General features: G+C 47.8%; 2 protein-coding genes across 2 annotated transcripts; both read left to right on the forward strand.

Annotated features, from left to right (window-relative positions):
- Positions 1-1,450: 1,450 nt before the first annotated feature.
- LOC121764927 (putative pectinesterase/pectinesterase inhibitor 22) lies at positions 1,451-11,085 on the forward strand. The gene is given in 3 exon segments (XM_042160962.1): positions 1,451-2,174; positions 10,269-10,339; positions 10,342-11,085. Coding segments are annotated over 3 exon segments (1,380 nt in total). The 3' UTR covers positions 10,927-11,085.
- Positions 11,086-11,131: 46 nt separating this feature from the next.
- Positions 11,132-14,188, forward strand: LOC121764918 (probable pectinesterase/pectinesterase inhibitor 58). The gene is made up of 2 exons (XM_042160953.1): positions 11,132-12,342; positions 12,423-14,188. The coding sequence occupies exons 1-2, from the start codon at positions 11,352-11,354 to the stop codon at positions 14,054-14,056; spliced, it is 2,625 nt and encodes an 874-aa protein (XP_042016887.1). The 5' UTR covers positions 11,132-11,351; the 3' UTR covers positions 14,057-14,188.
- The last annotated feature ends 1,351 nt before the right edge of the window (positions 14,189-15,539 follow it).

A 15,539-nucleotide genomic window follows, 5' to 3' on the forward strand; every position in this document is an offset into this window, starting at 1 on the left:
TAATCTCCTTTTCTCCAAGCTTCGTAGTCCGCCATGACTTCGAGCCTAGTCTCTTGGTCACTTGGCGCTGGCGGCTCGTTTTCCGTGAGGAAGTTGGCGACGCCCAATGTTGTCAAGTAGAACAACATCTTCTGGTACCACCGCTTGAAGTCAGATCCTCCAAACTTTGGTGGCTTCTCGGCGGGTGGCATCATTCTTGGTGCCATAGGTGCCGCACTTGGTCCATTGAAGGAACCAATTCCGTTGCCCCCGAAGGAGCCAACAACTTGGTTGGGCATAGAGCCCCCCATGTTCGTGTTGGGCATAGTACCCCCCACATTCGTGTTTGGCATAGTGCCCCCACATTCGTGTTGATCCCGGAAAATGTTTGAGCCGAGTCGAGGAGGCCTCTTCCCGCAAGACGAGATACGCCCCGGTAGTGCTCTTCGGTTTGGCGTGTCGTCCCCAAAGGTAAAACGGCTACGTCTCTATTGATGCAGCACCGCAATCAGTAGAGTTCCGGCGAACTGGATGGAGGAGAGGGCAGAGCTTCGACAGAAGGACAATGCAGAGAGAGGGAGAGAGCTTATGATGATGCAGAAGGCTTGTAATGGTGTGTACTAATGCAGTGGTATGGCTAGCCTATTTATAGGCCAAGCCACCATGCAGGGTCAACCGAGCCATGAAGGCTCATCATGGCAGATTCGTAACCGACGTCGGTTACGAGCGTGTGGCAGGCGTGTGCCTTTCGCATGTGGAGCGTGTCGATTTCTCACGTGGCAGCCGTGACTGTGCCTCGCTTGACGACGTGTCAAGCCACTTGGATTGCTGACTCGGCGGTGGTCCAAAAAGAATAGTTTGGGCCAAGCCCCAAGCCCAAAGACCACCCAAAGACCAATTGCCAAGATCGAGATCGAGATCGGGCTCGGGCCCGGGCCCGGGCCCGCGCCCACGCCCACGCCCACGGGCTCGGGCGGGGCGGGGCGGGCGGCGGTGCGTGCGTGTGGGCTTTTCCACCCATCTTGATCCACTATAATTATTAAGTAACATAAAGTCACTTAATTTAAACACATTAAAGATGTATTAATCTTCCAATGTGGGATAATTAACACTAGTTAATTATTCCCTAAGCACATGCTCCAAGCTTTAATTAAAAGCTAATTATGCCCAACTTTAATCCTCTATTTCTCACTCACCGGAAATCGGATTTGAGAAAGTGAATATACTACATTTATCTACGTAAAATGTAGATCGACGCTATATCATTTAATTTCACAAAATTAAATGTCTCGTCACATTTATTCTTTGGTCAAAACTATTGACCGGGCATATTTAATCCATGATTTTTACACATAAATATGCATCCATTCCAACAAAAAACAATCACCATTTTCCTCACATCAATCAATGGCTAATTTTGCCTTTCTTCTTATTTTCACAATGACATTATCTTCAAGTCGCCTTCTCTCACATGCGTTACTCGATCAACGAGGCTCGGTCCGCCATCGACAAGATCACGACGTTCAACACGCTCTCCATAACCTACCGCGAGCAGCTGGCCGTGGAGGACTGCAAGGAGCTCCTCGACTTGTCGGTGTCCGAGCTCGCATGGTCCTTGCCGGAGATGAACAACATCCGCGCCGGCCGCAAAACCCCTCACTCGGACGGAAACCTCAAGGCCTGGCTGAGCGCCGCCCTCCGCAACCAGGACACCTGCCTCGAAGGGTTCGAGGGCACCGACCGCCGCCTCCAGCGCTTCGTGCGGGGCAGCCTCACGCAGGTCACGCAGCTCATCGGCAATGTGTTAACTCTCTACACGCAGATGCACGGCCTGCCTTTCAAGCCGCCGAGGAAGAATGCAACGGAAGATCCCATTTATCCGGGCTTCCCGGAATGGATGACTGATGGCGATAAGGCGCTCATTGCCTCCGGCCCCACCGGGATGCACGTCGACGCAGTGGTGGCGCTAGACGGCAGCGGGAAGTACCGGTCGATCGGGCAGGCGATTTTGGAAGCGCCGGATCATAGCAACCGGAGGTATGTGATCTACGTGAAGAAAGGGGTTTACCTTGAGAATATCGACATGAAGAAGAAGACTAATATTATGCTTGTCGGAGATGGTATCGGCCAAACTGTTATCACCGGCGACCGCAATTTCATGCAGGGATGGACTACTTTTCGAACTGGCACTGTTGGTATGTTTGACAAATACTCTCTATGTTCCAAGTTTTTTTTTCTCCCCTGATGGAGTACGTACTAAACAAGCCCAACAGCAGTAAAGCCCAAGAAAGAGTATCAGTTCGGCATGACTAAAGAGTATCAGTCCGGCATGACTAAAGAGTTCAGTTCGGCACAACCAAAGAGTTCGGCCCCAGCCTACAGCTCGGTAAAAGCCAACCAATCAAACTCTGCTCTCAGGTCGGCATCAAGCTCTACTCTCAGATCGGCAAAAGCTGCTCGGCAATAATTCAGCAGTTCGGTCTCAGTATTCGACCGAACTAGGAGATAGTGGACTCATGCAGGATTTCCACCTCCACTACACCCACGATCTATTTAGTGGTGTCAAGCAGTCATTAACTCATGCAGGATAGTGGACCCATGCAAGATCGCCACGATCTCCACGACATCCACTACCTAGTAAATAGCTGCATGCCACGATCTTAGTTCAAGGTATAAATAGAACCTAGATCAGATAGATAGAGGATTCTCTCACATTCTCTCGATCTCTAGAGATAGAATACAAAATAGCAAGTCTGTATTGGAAGCTGTAGAAAACAGATCAAGCAATACAACTCTGCCCTCTTTTCTTCCCGTGGACGTAGATTTACCTCAGTAAATCGAACCACGTAAATTCATTGTGTCGTGATCTGCATTTTCATTCTCTACCAGCATTTACAAACATCAAAAATTCGCCGATTCATCACTGGCGCCGTCTGTGGGAAACAGAGAACCAAATTTGTGATAAAGCGAGTTTTTGATCCTCTTCTACCAAAAAAATGCATACCAGATCACATAACACCCGTGCCTCCGTCCGTGATAACCATGAGGAAGCTAATCCAGCAGCCCATAGGCCTGGAAAGCAGCCTCGTGAAAAATCTACTTCCAGTTCTCACGAAGAAGGAACAAGCCACTCCAGGAGTCATCGCACCGAGTCTTCCCAGCAGCCCGATTTAAATGAAGCTGTCAAGCTGTTCTTGGCCGAGAAGCAGGAGGAGTTCTTAACCTTCCTGCAGAAGAGCCAACAGCCGGAGAAGACAACGGCGGATTCTCCCTCTTCATCCAGACATGAAAGTCACTACCGCAGTAGTGACGTGTCTTCCAGGAGAAAGAATCCTCAACCCCGGCATGTTCCTGTTCCTCCTCGGTACCGGAACCACAGGAGAACTCCATCTCCTCCGTACCGAAGAGATGTCGGGTTCGCCATGTACGGAGCATTAAAGACTCCGTTCTCGGACGATATCACCCGAACTCCTTTGCCGCGGAACTACCGGACACCGTCAATGACTTATGACGGGTTGGTGGATCCTCATGACTTCCTGGGACGCTATCAGTATAACATGGCGAACCAGGGTCTCAATGAGGTCCATATGTGCAAGCTGTTCCCCGAGCTGCTCATCGGGAACGCCAGAAGGTGGTTCGACAGCCTTCCTCAAGGCAGCATTAGATCCTACCGAGATCTAATGGATGCTTTCCACAGGAGGTTTTTTCAGAAAGCGGAAGCCCGAATCACTTCGGCTCAGCTGCTTTCTATACGTCAAGGTCACGACGAAAAAATCAGCGACTTTTTGACGAGATTCCACAAGGAATGCCTACAAGTAGATGATCTCAACGATCTACTTGTCATTTCGGCATTCCAAAATGGAATCCTGCCCGGAGCTCTCTACAGAAAGCTCGTGGAATGCAGTCCGCAAACAGCTCAAGAGATGTGGGACATTGCGGACCAGTACTCCCGGGCCGATGAGGCAGACCGTCGCAAACGGTCGTTAGACAGCTCATCGTCCCGAGGAGACAGAAGGAAGCCCGATCATAGCGATCAGGGACATCCTCGCCGGACTCCATTTGAAAGAATTCAAAGGGCTCCGGTACAAGACAGATTGGGACCCCGTCTCAATCCCGAGAAGCCGCCCGCTCAGTTCGTACCGCTGAACAAGTCAAGAGCGGAAATTTTCGAACTACATTCCGATATGTTCGAAAGACCAAAGCGGATGACGAAATCAGCCGCGCGGCGACCTCAGGATCAATATTGCTCCTTCCATCAAACCCACGGTCACGATACCGAGGAGTGCCGAAATTTGGCTGCAGGTATTGATGTTCTTGTGAAAACAGGAACGTTAAAAAAATACCAAAGCAAGCAGCCGAAAAAGAACAAAAGGCAGAGAGGTGCGAACTGCAATCCTCAGGATCCGAAAAAGCATGAGGATCCCGAAGACGACGACGAGCCGCAATATGATGGAATAATCCAGACTATTGATGCTCTCCCTGCCGGGAAGACTAAGTCGTCCCTAAAAGCAGAACGCAGAGGTTCCAATCAAGAGGAGCCAACACATAAAAGGCTGAAGAAAGACGAAGTGATCACATTTTCAGATGCCGATCCCGTCCCAGCCATCTCTCCTCACCAAGACGCTATTGTCATTCAAGCCGGAGTGGCAAACAAACTGATCCACAGAGTATTTGTGGATACAGGAGCGTCAGTCAGCATTCTTTTTAAAGAATGTTTCGATAAAATGGAAGTGGATCCAGCTCGGCTCAGTCCGGCTCCACTTCCTCTGAAAAGTTTCGCCCAGGAGGACACCCGCCCTGAAGGTATTATCAGCCTTCCGATCACGGTGGGAAAAGCACCTACAAGCTCCAATACGATGATCGAGTTCTTTGTGGTGAAAGCTCGGTCCCCGTACAACATCATCCTGGGGAGAGACTGGCTCAACACAGTTCGGGCCGTTTGCTCTACTTATCACCTCACCATCAAGATCCCCACTAAAGGTGGGATAGCGGTCATCCGAGGTGATCAAAAGAGAGCAAAAGAATGTCTGCAGATTGCGCTTAAAAGTGCCGAGCAATCAGTTCGGCACCATCAAGCATAGCAATCACAGCAACCGGAGTCAAAGGCAAGCGAGATGACCGAAGTCACTTCAGAGCCGACCTCAATGACCGTTCAGTTATACGAAGATGATCCATCCAGAACGGTCAAGATCGGCTTCGCAGGAACGCCTCTACTCCGGGAAAAGACCATTCAGCTCCTCAAGGAGTACAAAGATGTCTTTGCATGGTCTCCGTTGGACATGACCGGAGTGCCCCCCGAGGTAATCGCTCATCGGTTAAATATTGATCCTTCAATCCGGCCAGTAAAACAGAAGCAAAGACTCTTTGCGACAGAAAGAAGCCAAGTCATCCATGACGAAGTCCGCCAATTACTAAAAGCGGATGTACTATTCGAGGTGAAATATCCTTCCTGGGTGGCCAATCCTGTGATGATCAAGAAAAAAGGAGGATGGCGGATGTGCATAGATTTTACCGATCTAAACAAGCACTGTCCTAAAGATTGCTATCCCCTTCCGAATATAGATAAAAAAGTAGAAGCTTTGATCGGCTTCGAAATTTTCTGTTTTCTTGATTTATACAAAGGATATCACCAAGTATTGATGGATGAGAGTGACGCTCCGAAAACAGCTTTCATTACCGATTTCGGCATTTTCGCTTATAAAAAGATGCCATTCGGTTTAAAGAATGCCGGAGCCACTTATCAAAGGATGGTAGACAAGCTTTTTCGGCACCTGATTGGAAAGGAGGTCGAAGTGTATGTTGACGATATAGTCGTCAAAAGCAAAAGCACTTCGGAGTACGAGCACAACCTCAAGTCCACTCTCAACGTGCTCAAGAAAGCCAACCTCAAACTTAATCCCCAAAAGTGTACCTTTTTGGTAGATTCGGGAAAGTTTCTGGGTTGTTGGGTTTCAAAGGACGGACTCAAGGCAAACCCCTCAAAAGTTCAAGTCGTTCAGAACATGGCAATGCCGAAGTCCATACATGACGTGCAAAGGCTAACCGGATGTCTAGCCGCACTGAATCGATTCCTTTCCCAAGCAGCCGAAAAGCAACTGCCGTTCTTCAAGGTGTTGAAAAAGGCACCAAAGTTCGAGTGGGGAGCCGAGCAGAAAAAGGCCTTTGACGAGCTCAAAAGTTATCTAGCCGAGCTTCCTATTCTCTCTGCTCCAACCGAAGCCGAAGTAATATTCTTATACTTAGCGGCATCAGATCAAACCATCAGCGCGGTGCTTGTACGAGAAGAAGGCCTAAAGCAGTTTCCCATCTACTTTACAAGCCGAGCATTAAGAGGTCCAGAAACAAGGTATCAACCTCTGGAAAAAATTGCTCTGGCGTTAGTAAATGCAGCAAGGAGACTGCGGCCATACTTCTATGCTCACAAGGTATGCGTCTTAACCGATCTGCCTCTTCGGCAAGTTTTGACCAAGCCAGAAGCATCAGGCAGAATCGCCAAATGGGCCATAGAGCTGGGAGAACACTCAATCGAGTACCTACCTCGGAAAGCCATCAAGGGACAAGCCTTGGCAGATTTTCTTACAGAGGCCAAGTTCGATCAAGCAATCCCTGTCATTGCCGAACAGAAAAATTCTACCAATGCCGAACTAGCACAGCCCTTGGAATCCGAAGTAGAGCCGCCAGACTGCTGGAGCGGATTCGTAGATGGAGCTTCAAACAAGATGGGAAGTGGAGCTGGTATTTTACTCGTCGCTCCCGACGGACACGAGGTAACCTACTCACTTCGGTTCCTATTCCCCACTACTAATAATGAAGCCGAGTACGAAGCCCTCCTAGCCGGACTCCCGTTAGCGCAAAGTCTGCTCGTCAAATCTCTCAAAGTCCATTGTGATTCACAAGTCATAGTAAATCACATGTTGGGTACAAGTGAAGCTCGTGACGAGAGAATGAAGAAGTATTTGGACAAAGCGCAAAGCATCAGCCGAAGTTTCTCCTATTTTCGGATAATCCGCGTTCCCAGAGCGGAAAATAGCCGAGCAGATACCTTAAGTAAGTTGGCCTCAGATCCGAGCTCAAAGGCGGAAGAATTAATGCATCGAAGCATTGATGAAGCCGAGGTACATTCAGTATCCAGCTCGCCGAACTGGATGACGCCGATCTTGCAGTATCTGGATCAAGGACAATTGCCCGAGGATAAGAGAGAAGCTCGGAAGATCACGTGCCGAGCACTTCGGTACGAACTTCATGAAGGAGTCCTCTTTAGAAAGTCTTACCTCCAGCCGTTATTGCGGTGCGTAGGACCAGAAGAGACGGACTACATCCTCAGAGAAGTTCATGAAGGATCGTGCGGTAGCCACATCGGAGCCAGAGCTTTAGCTAAAAAAGTTCTGAGATGGGGATATTATTGGCCAACCATGGTACAAGAGGCAGTGCAGCTCGTCAAGAAGTGTACGAAGTGCCAAATTCATGCAAATATCCCAAGGATGCCGCAGACCGATCTATCCACTATGCAAAGCCCTTGGCCTTTCATGCAATGGGGCATAGACATAGTGGGACCACTTCCTCAAGCTCCTCGGCAAATGAAATTCCTTATCGTTGCCGTGGACTACTTTACAAAGTGGGTGGAAGCTGAACCATTAGCTACGATAACGAGCTCGAAGGCATTGGATTTCGTCTGGAAGAACATAGTGTGCCGATTTGGCATACCCCACATCCTCATCTCGGATAACGGGACTCAGTTCACCGACAAGACGTTCAAGAATTGGTGCCAAGAGCTGAATATTCAACAGCGGTTCACTTCGGTCTCTCATCCACAAGCAAACGGACAAACGGAGGTAACAAATCGTATCCTGGTGAAAGGGTTAAAAGCTCGGTTAGAACAAGCCAAAGGACAATGGGTAGAAAATCTCCCTCAAGTCCTATGGTCCTACCGAACTACACCCACAACCTCCAACGGTGAAACTCCGTACAGTCTGGTGTACGGCACTGAAGCCGTAATTCCGGTGGAGATCGGCGTACCCAGTCCCCGAACTCTAAATTTCTCAGCAGAAATGAATGACGACGGACTGAGAGCCGAGCTAGATCTTGCCGAAGAAAGAAGAGAATTGGCATGCATAAAAGCAGCCAAATATAAGGAGCAAGTAGCCCGGTATTACAACCAAAGGGTGAAGAAGCTGCAATTTCAAGTGGGAGATCTCGTTTTGAGAAACAACGAAGTAAGCCGAGCAGAAAAGCTGGGCAAACTCGAACCCACATGGGAAGGTCCGTATCGGGTGTCAGAAGTCCTCGGCAAAGGGTCTTACAAATTGGCTCACATGTCAGGAGAACAGGTACCCCGAACATGGCACATTACCAACCTCAAAAAGTTCCATTTGTAAGAGACAGTCCGGTCAGTCAGTCTTGAGTCCTGTTCGGTCAATGTGCTTTGTTTGGTTTACTTGGTCTTTATTTGTCTCTGTGCGTTTTGTCTGTCTGTGTTGTCTGTCTATGTGTGTGTCGTCTCTTACAAATGTTACTGAGGTATCTTGTTCTTCGAAGGCTGATCCCCTTCTTAGAACATATACAAGCCAACGATTGTGAGTCAAAGCTTCTACAGAAGATACAAGACCACAATTCAGCTTAAACAAGCAGTTCGTCTGAAACGAGCTGCAACAAGCCAACGATTGTGAGTCAAAGCTTCTACAGAAGATACAAGACCACAATTCAGCTTAAACAAGCAGTTCGTCTGAAACGAGCTGCAACAAGCCAACGATTGTGAGTCAAAGCTTCTACAGAAGATACAAGACCACAATTCAGCTTAAACAAGCAGTTCGTCTGAAACGAGCTGCAACAAGCCAACGATTGTGAGTCAAAGCTTCTACAGAAGATACAAGACCACAATTCAGCTTAAACAAGCAGTTCGTCTGAAACGAGCTGCAACAAGCCAACGATTGAGAGTCAAAGCTTCTACAGAAGATACAAGACCACAATTCAGCTTAAACAAGCAGTTCGTCTGAAACGAGCTGCAATAAGCCAACGATTGTGAAGTCCAAGCTTCTAAAGAGGATACAAGACCACAATTCGGCTTAAAAATCAAGCACTTCGTCTGAAACGAACTGCAACAAAAGTCCGGTTCTCGCGATAAAACTTGCCTGAATTAGGACAAGGGAAAGTCCGATCCACGCGATAAAACTCGCCGAATTAGGACAAGGGAAAGTCCGATCCCCAAATTAGGACAACGGAAAGTCCGATCCGAGCGATAAAACTCGCCAAATTAGGACACAAGCTTAGTCCGGTCAAAGATGTTTATTTCATCAGACCAAAGACGAGTCCGGTCAAAGATGTTTATTTCATCAGACCAAAGACGAGTCCGGTCAAAGAAGAGTTCACTTCATAAGACCGAGGACAAACATCAACTTACCCCGTACCTTTATTCAGAATGCCGAACTAATTCACTTCGCTTTCCGGGGGGGGTAGTGATGGAGTACGTACTAAACAAGCCCAACAGCAGTAAAGCCCAAGAAAGAGTATCAGTTCGGCATGACTAAAGAGTATCAGTCCGGCATGACTAAAGAGTTCAGTTCGGCACAACCAAAGAGTTCGGCCCCAGCCTACAGCTCGGTAAAAGCCAACCAATCAAACTCTGCTCTCAGGTCGGCATCAAGCTCTACTCTCAGATCGGCAAAAGCTGCTCGGCAATAATTCAGCAGTTCGGTCTCAGTATTCGACCGAACTAGGAGATAGTGGACTCATGCAGGATTTCCACCTCCACTACACCCACGATCTATTTAGTGGTGTCAAGCAGTCATTAACTCATGCAGGATAGTGGACCCATGCAAGATCGCCACGATCTCCACGACATCCACTACCTAGTAAATAGCTGCATGCCACGATCTTAGTTCAAGGTATAAATAGAACCTAGATTAGATAGATAGAGGATTCTCTCACATTCTCTCGATCTCTAGAGATAGAATACAAAATAGCAAGTCTGTATTGGAAGCTGTAGAAAACAGATCAAGCAATACAACTCTGCCCTCTTTTCTTCCCGTGGACGTAGATTTACCTCAGTAAATCGAACCACGTAAATTCATTGTGTCGTGATCTGCATTTTCATTCTCTACCAGCATTTACAAACATCAAAAATTCGCCGATTCATCATCCCCTACATCAGTTCTCCTTTCCAAGTTAATTGAGTTAGGTTTCCATTTTTTTTCCAAAAAAAAAAAAAAAAAAAACTTTGTTTTCGCTCTTCAACTTTATTCTGTCTCATGGTACAACTTTTTTTACATCAATTATATGAAATTAAATTGCAGCTGTTTCGGGGAAGGGATTCATAGCGAGAGACATAACATTCCGAAACACGGCAGGGCCAGAGAACCACCAGGGGGTGGGGTGGCCCTGCGTGTGGACTCGGACCAATCGGCCTTCTTCAGGTGCAGCATGGAGGGGTACCAAGACACCCTCTACGCTCACTCCCTCAGGCAGTTCTACCGCGAGTGCAGCATCTCGGGCACCATCGACTTCATCTTTGGCCATCAGTGCAAGATCTTCACGAGGGAGCCGCTGCCGCTGCAGAAGGTGACCATCACTGCGCAGGGGCGGAAGGACCCGCACCAGAGCACTGGCTTCACCATCCAGGACAGCTACGTGTACGCGACGCGCCTCACCTACCTCGGCCGCCCCTGGAAGCAGTACTCCCGGACGGTCTACATCAACACTTACATGAGCTCCATGGTGCAGCCCAGAGGCTGGCTTGAGTGGTATGAGGATTTCGCTTTGGGCACTCTCTGGTATGGTGAGTACCGGAATTACGGCCCAGGGGCTGCGGTTTCCGGCAGGGTGAGGTGGCCCGGTTACCATATCATCAGGGATGCTGCCACCGCAGGTTTCTTCACCGTCGGCCGTTTTCTCGACGGGATGGCGTGGCTTCCCGCTACTGGCGTCAAGTTCTCTGTCGGCTTATCCAATTAGTTTATCTTTATTCTATTTCACTTTAAGGATTAGATTACTATCTAGATCAACTAAATTTATTTTGGTACCGCTAAATTTGTGACTTACCGCTAAATTTGTGACCGAAATCATCGCAGTGTAACCTCCAATATTCATGGATGACACTACAATACATTGAAATGAGTGGTTGAATGATTTTTTCCCACATACCAGATTTAAGAGTAGTCCTAAACAAATTTAATTGTCATCCACAATAATCGACAGCGCCTGGTACAAATAACCTCGACGTACCCAAATAATCACTTCTTCTTCTATTCTTATTCTTCTTCTTCTTCATATTCATGATGGAGAAGTCGTGACCATTTCACGCCCTTCTCCACTAAACCATATTATACACAATCAACGTCCATCATAATCACAGGACGCACAGTTAATATAACCAAAAAATGGGCCAAGATGGGCCGAAAAAGATTGCAATAATCAGCTTGTGTTCTCTCCTCCTGGTGGCGATCATCGTGGCAGTTCTTTTCGCCGGCCACGACACCGCTAGCAATAAAAAGGTCAAACCAAACACTTCGCAGAAGGCCATCGCAGCCATCTGCCAAACCACCGATTACCATGACACCTGTTTCAAAAGCCTCGACGGCCAAAACACCTCCGACCCCAAACAGCTCATCCAGGCTGCCATGCACTCCACCATCATTTACCTCAGAACCGCCCTCCAAAACTCCACCGCTCTCAAACAAGCCCAGACCGACCCCCGCGCCCGCGCTGCTCTAGACGACTGCAGCGAGCTTGCCAACCTCGCCATCCACGATCTCGACAGATCCTTCACCAAGTTCAGCCAGTTCGACATCACCAACGTCGACGACATCCTCATGGAGCTCAAGACATGGATCAGCGGCGCCATCACGCACCAGGAGACCTGCCTCGATGGATTCGAGAAGGTCGACAGCGACGCCGGGGCGCAGATGAAGCAACTGCTCAACGCCTCCATGGAGATGACCAGCAACTCGCTTGCTATGGTTGCCGAGATCTCCATTTTTCTCGAGACCAGCATGGGCATCCAAGGCACCAGCAGTAGCCGCCGTCTCCTCTCCCAGCAAGACCTTGTTGTGGAGGAGCACGAAAGCTGGATTGACGCCGTGAAGCGGAGGTTCCTCACCGCCCCAGCAGCCAAGATTAGGCCGGACATCATCGTGGCCAAGGACGGCAGCGGCAGGTTCAAAACCATCAATGAAGCTCTCTTCCACATCCCTAAGAACAACAATAAAACATTCGTGCTCTACATCAAAGAGGGCGTTTACCCAGAGCAAGTGATGATCAACACCTCCTTCACGAACCTCATGATCATGGGCGACGGCCCCACCAAGACCAGGATCACTGGAAACTTGAATTTCGTAGACGGAGTTGGCACCTACAGAACCGCAACCGTTGGTACGCGTGTGTGTCTCTTAAGTACTACTAATCTATTAAAAAATATGTTTAAAACTTTTTTATAAGAAAATCCACCGCAGCCGTGCAAGGGGATGATTTCATAGCGAGAGACATAGGCTTCGAGAACTCAGCGGGCGCGGTGAAGCTCCAAGCCGTAGCGCTGCGCGCAAGCTCAGACAGATCCATATACTACAACTGCCACATTGATGCCTACCAAGACAGCCTCTACGCGCACGTCTACCGCCAATTCTACAAAGACTGCGTGATATCCGGCACGATCGACTTCGTCTTCGGCGACAGCGCTTCCGTCTTCCAAGACTGCACGCTGCTGTTCCGGAAGCCATTAGCCAACCAGCAAAACATCGTGACGGCTCAAGGCAGGCAGGACCCGAGGCAGCCGACGGGGCTGGTGCTCCAAAACTGCACGTTCAAAGCGGATGCGGAGCTGGAGCCGGTCAAGCACCAGGTCAAGTCGTACCTGGGCAGGCCGTGGAAGGAATTCTCGAGGACCATCATCATGGAGTCGTTCCTCGACGACTTCATCCAGCCCGACGGATGGATGCCGTGGGAAGGCGAATTTGGTCTTCAAACCCTCTTCTACACCGAATTCAACAACAGAGGGCCGGCTGCACCCAAGGCGCAGCGCGTCAAATGGCCGGGCGTGAAGGAGCTGCCGCCGGCTCGTATCAAGCGTTTCACGGCAGGGGAGTTTCTAGATGGAAACCGGTGGATACCGAAGCAGAAGGTGCCATACGCAGCGGGATTCATCTTCCCTGTGCCTAAGGAAGATCCCAACATTAAATACTCCCCTGCTTCGACAGAGGAGACCAAAGATTTGGGAGCGGTTGCGGAAAGAAAGAAAAAACTTCCACCACCTCAACCTCAGGCACCTGCTGCTGCTCCAGGTTCCAATCCACAGTCAAGCATAGCAGCCTCACCGATGCAAGCCGCCTCGCCTTACCCTCTCGGCTACGGCACAGACGCCGCGGCTCCTGTTGGCAATTGGGATTCGGAAACTGGGGAATTGCTGATAGATCTCTCTCCAGCTCCGGCTTCAGAAGCTCCGATTCTCCCTCCTGCAGAGTCTCCTCGAGCTGTTTCTTTGAGGATTACACCGGCTCTGACTCCAACGGCTGCTGCATCGCCGCCAGCAACCACTCCAGCAGCGTCGTCCCCTCCATCTGTTTCTCTGAGGATTACACCGGCTTTGACTCCAACGGCTGCTGCATCGCCGCCAGCAACCACTCCAGCAGCGTCGTCCCCTCCAGCTGTTTCTCTGAGGATTACACCGGCTTTGACTCCGACGGCTGCTGCATCGCCGCCAGCAATCACTCCAGCAGCGTCGTCCCCTCCAGCTGTTTCTCTGAGGATTACTCCGGCTTTGACTCCAACGGCTGCTGCATCACCGCCAGCAATCACTCCAGCAGCGTCGTCCCCTCCAGCTGTTTCTCTGAGGATTACACCGGCTTTGACTCCGACGGCTGCTGCATCGCCGCCAGCAATCACTCCAGCAGCGTCGTCTCCTCCAGCTGCTGTGCCATCTGTTTCTCCCAAGGGCAGTCCGGCTTCAGCGCCTGCGCCAAAGGCACCTGCTGCTCCTTCACCTAGCGGTGGTTTGGCGCCGCCTCCTAAGAGGGATTCCCCGGCGGGGCCTCCTGAATCAAAGCTGTCACCTCAGGCGGCTGAAGCTCCCACTTTTACCGACGGATTATAGTACTAACTCTGTTTTCTTCTTCTCAAACTATATTGATCCAATTCGGATGTGGATTAAATGTACATTCATTTAAACCGCGAAATGCCATAATTCGGTGTAAGAATGTTTAACGAAAATTAATGTGATGCTGAATTAAGCCCTCACGTCATGAGTCCCTTCATTCACTATTCTTACTAACCTCATCACTCTTAACTGAAAAGCCGACTATAATAAAAAAAAACTGCTCATTCACACATTAGAAACATGTAGAATATCCACTATTAAGATTTAAAAACTATCCAATTTTGTACTCTCTCGGTCTCTCCGTTCATTTCTTTTATTAAGGCATAATCCATTTTCATTCTTAGCGTGTTTGTCTTTCTAAGATGAAACTTATTCTCTTTACCAAAATCTCTGTATATTCATTATCTATCTTTTTACTTTATTTATAATTTAATTAAAACTCGCGGTGAATAATATCAAGACTATTAGCAGTGAATAAAGAGAATGTACCACGAGTTTCAGATTTTACAAATGTTGAAATTGTGAATGACAGTCTTAATATCTATTGTTCACAACAAATTGAGGTATTTGAAATTCTGAATGAAAGGCGAAAAACTACTCCATTTTTAACAACCAAAGCAATTTTCTCGTTTTCAAATTAGACTAAAAACACCCCATTCACAAATCGATAATACTCCCTTCGTCGTCTCCGAATATGAGTCTCATTTCTATTTTGGTCCGTCGGCGAATAGGAGTCCCGGTGCATAATTAGATAAATAAGTCTCACATTCCACTAACTCAACTCACTCATATTTAATTTATAACTAATATATATACAAGTGGAATTCATATTCCGTTAACTTTCTTCCACCCACTATTCTTAACATTTCTTAAAACCCGTGCCGGAAAGAAATGAGACTCTTATTCGCGGACGGAGAGTGATTTTGAATGTAAATTCTGAGAGAAAATAATAAGAGTGGACTTTTTACAAATATTAACATATAAATGAATGCCTTTTAGGATTAACCCGTGCCGGACCCACTATTATTATTTTTTTACTCTCTGCTCTTAGGCAAGAGCAGTGGCGGATCCAGGATTTTTATTTCGGGGGTACGACTTTTATATTGATTTAGATTATTAAAATTCGATCGATCATTTTTCTTTCGTTATATTAGTTGTGACTCGTGAATATCTTATATCAATATTAATTGTGAATGAATTATACATGTATACATAAAAATATAATGACTACAAAATAGATAGAAACATATAACTATGAAATAGAGAGAAGAAAAAACAAAATGGAGCAATAATTATAAATAGCAAAACATAAAAACAATATTAATTGTGAATGAATTATATATGCATACATAAAAATATAATGACTACAAAATAGATAGAAACATATAGCTATGAAATAGAGAGAAGAAAAAACAAAATGGAGCAGTAATTATAAATAGCAAAGCATAAAAACAAAAGGAACAAAAACATAAAAACAATA

Source organism: Salvia splendens, chromosome 2, assembly GCF_004379255.2.
Source record: "Salvia splendens isolate huo1 chromosome 2, SspV2, whole genome shotgun sequence".
Taxonomy (NCBI): Eukaryota; Viridiplantae; Streptophyta; class Magnoliopsida; order Lamiales; family Lamiaceae; genus Salvia; species Salvia splendens.

What these genes read in the sequence shown, in the direction of transcription:
- LOC121764918 (XM_042160953.1), top strand. Translation starts at nt 11,352, where the DNA reads ATGGGCCAAGATGGGCCGAAAAAGATTGCAATAATCAGCTTGTGTTCT. An exon ending in CTACAGAACCGCAACCGTTG is followed by an intron (nt 12,343 to 12,422) that starts GTACGCGTGTGT and finishes AATCCACCGCAG; the next exon opens with CCGTGCAAGGGGATGATTTC.